We start from the raw sequence: 9652 nt of genomic DNA, 5'->3' as shown, positions 1-9652 counted from the left end.
ACCATTAAAGTCAAATATCGGTAATATTGCCTTCCCAGAGAACCCCGGAGAAAGCCCAATTTCTAAAATTGTCCATGATGGAGATAGAATCAATATGCAACCTTCAGGTAGCAATATTGATTCTACTTTGGATGAAAGCATTTCAACCGTTATTTCAGATGATCCCAACGACAGGAGCTTTAGATTATCCCAAGCATCGGAGAGTTCCGGCAGTGAAGATGTTACCATTCCGTCAGATTCAGATAACGCCTTAACCAACCCTTTACCAGAATTTGAAAGCTTAGCACCAACAGACATGGATCCTTCGGCAGAAGAAAAATACATGGTCTTTAAAAGCTCCTTGATGGCTTTATTTGCCATGATCCCTTGCCCATACAGGAAGCGATGCTTTATGAAACTCACGCACGTCAGAATTTTTCCTAAGGGATCAATGGTATTTGTCAAATCTTATTGCCAAGGAGGTCACACCTGCAATCTGTGGCGAAGTCAAACCCTAATCCACAACTGTCCGGCGGGGAATATTTTACTGGCATCAAGTATACTGCTGAGCGGATCCAATTTTGCCAAAGTAAGAAATATGCTTCATATTTTAAAACTCCTTGGCATCTCGAAAGCGACTTTTTTCAGGCACCAACACAATTTATTATTCCCAGTGATAGATAATCATTGGATGCAGCATAGGGCAAATCTAATTGCACAGATGAAAACCTCACACGTGTGTATAGCTGGCGACGGGCAATCAGATAGCCCAGGATTCTCTGCAAAGTACACTGTATACACCGTTTTGGAGATGAGAAGCAAAAAAATTTTGGGCTTTACGGTGGAACAAGTGGTTCCACCAGCTACATCTGTTTCGCTGGAAACTACTGCATTCCGAAAAACACTCCGTGAATTAATCGGCGAGGGAGTCAACGTGCAAATTGTTGCAACTGATCGGCATGTCTCCATCCGGAAAGTAATGCGAGAGGAGTTCCCCGAAATAATTCACGAATTTGACGTATGGCATGTGGCCAAAGCATTAGGCAAGAAATTGCTTGGGGCTTCAAAAATCGCTCACTGTTCAAGCATAGCCCCATGGATATCCGGCATCAAAAATTACCTCTGGTGGAGTTCGAGTACCAGCCAAGAAAATCCCGATTTGCTGGTCGAGAAATGGAAGTCGTTAACAAGCCATGTAATAGACGTGCACGAGTGGGAGAACAATACCCAATATCACCGCTGCAGTCACGCACTTCTTGAACCAGGCACTGCTTGGTTAGCCCCTAACAGTAAAGCCCACGTCCAAGTTCAATCCATTGTTCTAAATAAGAAGTTACTGAAAGACATCCGGCACCTATCGCATTTTTGTCACACTGGTGATCTTGAGATTTTTCACGCCAGTGTACTGAAATACAGACCAAAACGTATACATTTTTTTTATGATGGAATGGTGGCTAGAACGCAACTTGCTGTTCTAGACCACAATCACAACGTCGGTAGAATTCAGTCAATCAGAAGAGCAACAGGATTAGAAGATGGGAGCGAAGACCAGATGCGGTACCGAGTAGAGTACTCAAAAGCACGCAAGGAGTGGGTTTTGAAAGCTCTTTATGAACCAAAATCCATGGAATTTCTAAGTGACATCCTTCGTGAAATCATGCAGTTTGCTAAAGGTGAGATGGCTATCTCATGGCATTCAATGGCCGCCGAATTGCCCAGAAATATTGCTCCAGTTGGGAAGCCCAGTGAACAGGAATTGGTTCAGAAATTCCAAAGTCGATTTCCAACATAGATACAAAAAGGTTAGCTGGTCTATACCAAAGTGTCAAAATTTATCCAAAATTCAAGTAAGTGATTATTTGTTGCCATGTTCATCTGTAATTTTTTAACTGTACGTTTGTCTATTCCGTATGAGTCTCTATTATTTATGTTTGCTTTTGTATGGCTTACATGTTTGTTTCAGTTGTATTTCCACGTGTGTTTGTGATTTAATTTATTTTAATTTGTGCTTGCTTATCCTTTTTTTCCCCAGCGCTACTGGCCTTTTTGTAAATTTCATTTACATAGCTTTTTCAAACACTGCATTCATCTCCAGCACATGCATTTTTGGAAAATAAAATAAAAATGGTAGAATCGGTAATGTTACCATGAGCAACCATGAAATGGGGGCCTTACTTCCCTTTTTCCTCTTTTCAATCATCTGCATAACATGCCTTTTTTTTGTATAGAATATATAACTGGCACAATGTGAAATGTTGCCCGTCTCATCCCATAAATCCTACTCGTATTTTCACGGTGTTTTAAACTATTTTTAAATTTATACTCCTACATTTTTGATAATTTATTGAAAACCATTTTTTTAAACCATTACAGTAAAATTTTTAGTTAGGGACTTTTTAATTTTTTTTAGATAGGTCTCGCAAGAGAATGAGGATCCTTGTCGTGGATTGCGAGCTTACGGTAAAATGACCAAATTATTGACAAACAAATTTAAATGTATAGCAATAATAGTTATAATGGTTTTGCTAAAAAATTGTTAATTTGGTCATTTTATTAACCAATACCTCATTGCAATTTTTTTTTTTTTTTTTTGGGATGTAAATTCTAGTGCTAACATGACAAAGTAGCTGCGTACGCGTGATCACACACACACACACACACACACACACACACACACACACACTTGTGTATACTGGTATACAATATATATATGTGTGTGTGTGTTCACATATTCACACACACATATCTATATTTAGGTAAAAAAAAACTACTTCTAAAACTGCATCTCTGTGGAAAAAGTGAATTGCAGGCATTGCAGTACTTTTGGCTGACACTTCAGCACTGGACAGCTCCCTGCTAAAACGAAGCCTGGATACCTTGTGCTTGGGAAATCAGCACTGGACAGCTCCCTCCTCCACACTAGAGACCTGCAAAGCAATCTACAGGCAAAAGAGTGTGTGTGTGTGTGTGTACGTACGTACACGTTCACATTCACACACACATTATTATTGAGACGTTGCACAAAAAACTTTATTTCAAAAAAATTTTTATTTCCGTAAATATAGTAAACAATTAAAAATCTTTAAAGCATGAAAACAAAAATGCACAATATAATAACTATAAGTTCAATTGAAAATCCAAATGGCTTTCCGTCAGGTCCATATAGAACTGGAAACCAGTGTAATTTCCGTCAGGATCCGGGTAAACTGTCCGGATTGCTTGGATAACACAGGATGGTATGGGGATTCTTTGGTGCTTCCCCAGGAATCCGTGTATCCAAGCAGTATATGAACGATAAGCGCCAATGCGCATAACCCTAAGAAAAAAAGGGAAAAGAATGGTATTACTTTTGAATACTTATTAATTTTTAAATAAAGTGCCTACATTAAAAGTTAAAAAAAAACAATGAAGCATTGATAATATCTAATCTTTTTCCATGTTGCCTTTTTCACTAAGGAACTTTTTTTTTTTTTTTTAAATAAACTTTTTCCTTTTTAGAACTACTTGCATTGTCTTGTGTGATTTCAAATAAAATTGTAATAAATACCTATTGCTTTGTATGTCATAATTTCTCCTTGTGAAGAGTGCCGAAAGTCGGATCGCGAATTCGAGATTTTCACGCACAAGCGCATACTGTGCAAACAGAGGATGCTTGGTCACACATCGGCAGTCTTCTGGTAATATGTGCAGGACAACGTCGTGTTCCCTGCAGCAGACGCACTCTGCCACTGTGGGCATGCAAATGCACTGCCCGCAGTGACACCAGTCTGTAGTGGCTAGCCTGCCCTGTGGATCAGGAGTGGATCCCGAAGCACCCTCTTCGGGTTCTCCCTGTGGATCGTTCTGAAAGCACGGGATACTGATGTCCGCCTGAGCAGAAAGGGAGTCTGCCAGTTGTCGTTGAACCTAAGAAGGGATTACAAATGAAGAATACTGGATAATTTTATTTTTAGATAAGAAAGGGATAAATTTATAATTGTATGGTGTAGGGGAAAGCGGCGTGATCATCCTTATTGGGCAGGGCAGAGGTACCGGTATGTGTATGTACAGACGTACGTACGTGTTTGTATGTATATACAGATGTACCTAGGTGTGTATGTGTATATACATACGCAAAAATGTGTTTATTTGTATATAGATGCAAACGAATGTTTGCCGCTATGTACGTACATACGTGTGCGAGTGTGTGTGTGGAGATAGATATATATATATATATATCTATCTATCTATCACACACACGCGCGCGCGCATGTGTATGTATATCCAAAAAAAAAAAACACAAAGTACTGCAATCACGCATTTTAAAGGCCTGATGCAAAGTTGCTGTTATGGCTGACTTTTTGATGCTGACTAGTAGTAGTTGCACATAAGGATTGAAACACTAAACTTTTGGTCAATGTTTTAAGTGTAAACTAGAGATGGGCGAGCATACTCGGCCACACGCCTTTTTCGCCCACGTAAAGAGAGTTTCAAGTACTTCCGTACTCTGGTTAAAAAATACGGCTTGCCCCGTGGGGGAGTGGGAAAAGGAGAGAGATAGAGGGCTCACCCCTGTTCACGGCTGCTACACCCCGATCCGTCAAACCACCCGCCACCCACAGAATCTGTTCACCCGAGAACGGAAGTACTCGATCGAGTAATTACTCGAAAGGAGTAGTTTCGTTCATCTCTATTACAAAACCAACAGAATTTTTGCAAATTTTAACACCAACCTCAGAATACTGCCGCCTTTCTGGGACATCCTCATATTCTTCTGAATCCGAAAGGTATTCCTGCGAAAGAAACATCAACATTAGTATCATTATGGTTTTCAGCATGATTTGCTGCAAAGCCTTATTACTAAACAAATTCTATTTACAGCAAAGTCTTACCTCTCCAACAGATTCAGACGAAGAATCAATTTCGATATCAAGTTCTTCCTCCTGGTGTGACATGGTGGCGTGCGGTTTTTAACTAAATAAGCAAAATCAAAGTACAAAAAATAAGTTGGAGTGCTATAATAGTTACAGAAAGATGGCAGGCAGATTGTTGGATGGATTACGGACAGAATACAAGCAGTAAGTGGGCAGATTGGATGCAGATTGCATGAAGATTGTATGAAGATGGCAGGCAGATTGTTGGATGGATTACGGACAGATTACAAGCAGTAAGTGGGCAGATTGCATGAAGATTGCATGAAGATTGTATGAAGATGGCAGGCAGATTGTTGGATGGATTACGGACAGATTACAAGCAGTAAGTGGGCAGATTGGATACAGATTGCATGAAGATTGTATGAAGATGGCAGGCAGATTGTTGGATGGATTACGGACAGATTACAAGCAGTAAGTGGGCAGAATGCATGAAGATTGTATGAACATGGCAGGCAGATTGTTGGATGGATTACGGACAGATTACAAGCAGTAAGTGGGCTGATTGGATGCAGATTGCATGAAGATTGTATGAACATGGCAGGCAGATTGTTGGATGGATTACGGACAGATTACAAGCAGTAAGTGGGCAGATTGCATGAAGATTGCATGAAGATTGCATGAACATGGCAGGCAGATTGTTGGATGGATTACGGACAGATTACAAGCAGTAAGTGGGCAGATTGCATGAAGATTGCATGAAGATTGTATGAAGATGGCAGGCAGATTGTTGGATGGATTACGGACAGATTACAAGCCGTAAGTGGGCAGATTGGATACAGATTGCATGAAGATTGTATGAAGATGGCAGGCAGATTGTTGGATGGATTACGGACAGATTACAAGCAGTAAGTGGGCAGATTGCATGAAGATTGCATGAACATGGCAGGCAGATTGTTGGATGGATTACGGACAGATTACAAGCAGTAAGTGGGCAGATTGCATGAAGATTGCATGAAGATTGTATGAAGATGGCAGGCAGATAGTTGGATGGATTACGGACAGATTACAAGCAGTAAGTGGGCAGATTGGATACAGATTGCATGAAGATTGTATGAACATGGCAGGCAGATTGTTGGATGGATTACGGACAGATTACAAGCAGTAAGTGGGCAGATTGCATGAAGATTGTATGAACATGGCAGGCAAATTGTTGGATGGATTACGGACAGATTACAAGCAGTAAGTGGGCTGATTGGATGCAGATTGCATGAAGATTGTATGAACATGGCAGGCAGATTGTTGGATGGATTACGGACAGATTACAAGCAGTAAGTGGGCAGATTGGATGCAGATTGCATGAAGATTGTATGAAGATGGCAGGCAGATTGTTGGATGGATTACGGACAGATTACAAGCAGTAAGTGGGCAGATTGGATGCAGATTGCATGAAGATTGTATGAACATGGCAGGCAGATTGCAGACACATGGCAGGCAGATTGTTGCAAGTTGCCTGTAATCTGCCTGTAATATATACAACAATCTGCCTGCAAACTATCATGCAATCTTGCTTCAAACTGCCTGTAATCCGATATACATTGTACTCGTGTGCAAGGGAAGGGGGGGGGGGAAGCTGGAAGAGCCCAGGCACAGGAACTGAGCACCAGCCTTCTCTCCGCCCATCTGCACTATTTGCAATGAGAGGAGGCGGAACGGGGGCGGGGCTAAGTGGGTTGAATTAGCCCCGCCCCGTTCCGCCTCTCCCCATTGCAAATAGTGCAGAGGGGTGGAGAGGGGGCGGGGGCTCAGTTCCTGCACTTGGCTGATCCATCCTCCCCCCCCTGCACATGAGGACAACGTATATCGGCTTGGCAGGAAAACCGAGCCGATATACTTTCCTGTGAATGCCCCCGTAAGTAGGCAGATTACAGGCAGTTTGAAGCAAGATTGCATGATAGTTTGCAGGCAACTTGCAGCTAGAATACTATCAGTATATAGGAGCTGCTGAGACACTCACTGCAGCAGCAACGGGGACTACATGGAGGGCTGGATGGAGGGGGTTAGCTGCTGCGGGGAGCGGTTATTCTTACCTTGTCTTCTTTGTGGAAAATGGGACGATGAAACATGTGGTGGCTGTATCCTCCCCTGCACGGCCTCTCAAATCACTCCTCCTCCACACTGCTCGTCGTGCCGTCCAGCCAATGGGATGGCTGGAATAGGCATTACAAGCATTTGAATTCCCCGCCTCCAGAGATGACGTCATCAACAGAATCACGTGACTGGCGTCTCGGGAGCGCGCACGTCGGGCTGAAGCAAGGGCTGTACACTTTGGGAGAAGAACCGGCGGCCATCTTTGGAAAAGTTTTTAAAAGTTGCTGAAACGCTGGAACAGTGAGTAGAAACCGGCTTTAAAAGTCATTTAAACGGGTGCTTAGTTTTGTATGCTGAATAAGGGGGACTGGGCAAAAAAAAAAACTCACTGCTTCCTCGAGACATCTCCTTTAAGTCTAAGTAGGCACTGTCTAAATATTAGACAGTATTAGTGAACCTGTCCCAATATATTAACCACAAGACCACTAGACTAAAATAAAAAAAATCATAATGAACATTGAATTATGTTACCTGCACACTGTTACAACTTCATTTTGCCAATGCTTCATAACTAGAGATGAGCGAGCATACTCGTCCGAGCTTGATACTCGTTCGAGTATTAGGGTGTTCGAGATGCTCGTTACTCGTAACGAGTACCACGTGATGTTCGAGTTACTTTCACTTTCTTCCCTGAGAAATTTGCGCGCTTTTCTGGCCAATAGAAAGACAGGGAAGGCATTAGAACTTCCCCCTGCAACGTTCAAGCCCTATACCACCCCCCTGCAGTGAGTGGCTGGCGAGATTAGGTGTCACCCGAGTATTGAAATCTGCCCCTCCCGCGGCTCGCCACAGATGCATTCTGAGATTAGTTCAGGGAAAGTGGTATCATGTTGGAGCTGCTATAGGGAGAGCGTTAGGAGTATTTTAGGTTTCAAGAACCCCAACGGTCCTTCTTAAGGCCATAAATCTTCTCTATATGCGCTCAATGGGGCCGGCGGCAGCAGCGCCGACCCCATTGAGAACATATAGAAGACAAATCCTTCTTCTCTGCCACAGCTGTAACAGCTGTGGCAGAGAAGAACGATGTTTGCCCATTGAATTCAATGGAGCCAGCAATACAGCAGGTTCCACTGAAAGCAATGGTCTGCCGGCGTGCGCGGGGATGAATTGTCGGGAAGGGGTTAAATATATAAGCCGTTCCCTGCAATTCATCCAGAAATGTGTTACAATAAAAATATATACCGGCGTATAAGGCGACGGGGCGTATAAGACGACCCCCCAACTGTCACCTTATACGCCGGCAATACAGTGGAGCAAAGAATAAAATTCATTACTCACTTCTCCTGGCGTTCTGCGGTGCTGCTGCAGGCTGTTGCTCCCTCCTGGTTCCCGGCAGAGCATTGATTTCTCTATGAAGGGCTTTAAATCCCCGCCTCCAGAAACACACGTGCCTTCAGCCAATCACAGCCAATGACAATGATGTCATTGAATGGCTGTGATTGGCTGGGTCTCTGGAGGCGGGGATTTCAAGCCCTGCGTCCAGAAAGCAATACTCTGCCGTGGACCAGGAGGGAGCAACAGCCTACAGGAGCGCCGCAGAACGTCAGAAGAAGTGAGTAATGATTTTTATTCTTTGCTCCACTGTATTGCCGGCGTATAAGGTGACAGTTGGGGGGTCGTCTTATACGCCCCGTCGCCTTATACGCCGGTATATATTTTTATTGTAACACATTTCTGGATGAATTGCAGGGAACGGCTTATATATTTAACCCCTTCCCGACAATTCATCCCGCGATCGCCGGCAGCCCATTGCTTTCAGTGGAACCTGCTGTATTGCTGGCTCCATTGAATTCAATGGGCAAACATCGTTCTTCTCTGCTACAGCTGTTACAGCTATGGCAGAGGAGAACGATCTTTACGCTGACAGTGGGGGGGGGGGGCACTCTTGCCGCTATTGTGGCTTAATAGTGGGACCTGGGAACTTGAGATGCAGCCCAACATGTAGCCCCTCGCCTGCCCTATCCATTGCTGTGTCGTTCCCATCACTTTGTTGAATTGCCCAGATTTTCACAAACGAAAACCTTAGCGAGCATCGGCGATATACAAAAATGCTCGGGTCGCCCATTGACTTCAATGGGGTTCGTTACTCAAAACAAACCCTCAAGCATTGCGAAAATTTCGTCCCGAGTAACGAGCACCCGAGCATTTTGGTGCTCGCTCATCTCTATTCATAACCCAAAATGTGATTCTGCAAACTGGTACAGCATGTTCCATTCTATACGAAACCTAAGATACGTCTGTCTACAATGCACATGCTCTGTACAGTGTAATCAGCTGCAAGGCTTCTAGCTTAAACGATTGACAGCTAATAATTGGCAAGTGACAGGGGTGGCACTTGTCATTATTTGGATCCAATGACTTTTAATGATTTGAAGCAAAGATTAGCATGAGAAAATAGTACAGGCTAAATCTTTATTAATATGATCTTAGACTGAATATATTGTACATGTCACTCATCCTAATCTTGCTCATGCTGAAATGCTGACTGCATCTCTATGTGAAATGCCTGTGTTTTATATGTTGTATTTGCCTACAAAAAAAAAAATCGACTTTTAAAGGAAATTGTCAGGTCTCTAATCACCTCCGAGCTGTGAGCACTACAGTATAATGACAGACACTCTGATTTCACTGAACTGTCAGTTATACTGATTGGTTCAGCCATTTTTGAAACT

At 43.0% G+C, this 9652-nt stretch overlaps 1 protein-coding gene across 1 annotated transcript; it reads right to left on the bottom strand.

The window, feature by feature from the left end:
- Window positions 1-3075: 3075 nt before the first annotated feature.
- LOC136579814 (P2X purinoceptor 7-like) lies at window positions 3076-7309 on the bottom strand. The gene is made up of 5 exons (XM_066579871.1): window positions 6920-7309; window positions 4851-4932; window positions 4692-4751; window positions 3527-3885; window positions 3076-3295 (listed from the first exon to the last, which is right to left on the bottom strand). Exons 2-5 carry the CDS (start codon window positions 4911-4913, stop codon window positions 3097-3099), a joined length of 681 nt encoding a protein of 226 aa, XP_066435968.1. The 5' UTR covers window positions 4914-4932; window positions 6920-7309; the 3' UTR covers window positions 3076-3096.
- Window positions 7310-9652: the final 2343 nt, after the last annotated feature.

Source organism: Eleutherodactylus coqui, chromosome 10 (assembly GCF_035609145.1).
Source record: "Eleutherodactylus coqui strain aEleCoq1 chromosome 10, aEleCoq1.hap1, whole genome shotgun sequence".
NCBI lineage: Eukaryota > Metazoa > Chordata > Amphibia > Anura > Eleutherodactylidae > Eleutherodactylus > Eleutherodactylus coqui.
Note: the sequence above shows the minus strand (reverse complement) of the source record. Positions and strands in the feature narration are given on the sequence as shown.

Bases quoted from the DNA above. Each gene is read 5' to 3' on its own strand.
- LOC136579814 (XM_066579871.1), bottom strand. From the start codon at position 4,913: ATGTCACACCAGGAGGAAGAACTTGATATCGAAATTGATTCTTCGTCT. The intron at 3,886-4,691 runs GTTGGTGTTAAA...ATCCCTTCTTAG, and splicing joins AAAGGCGGCAGTATTCTGAG to GTTCAACGACAACTGGCAGA. The intron at 3,296-3,526 runs GTATTTATTACA...TTTTTTTCTTAG, and splicing joins TATGACATACAAAGCAATAG to GGTTATGCGCATTGGCGCTT.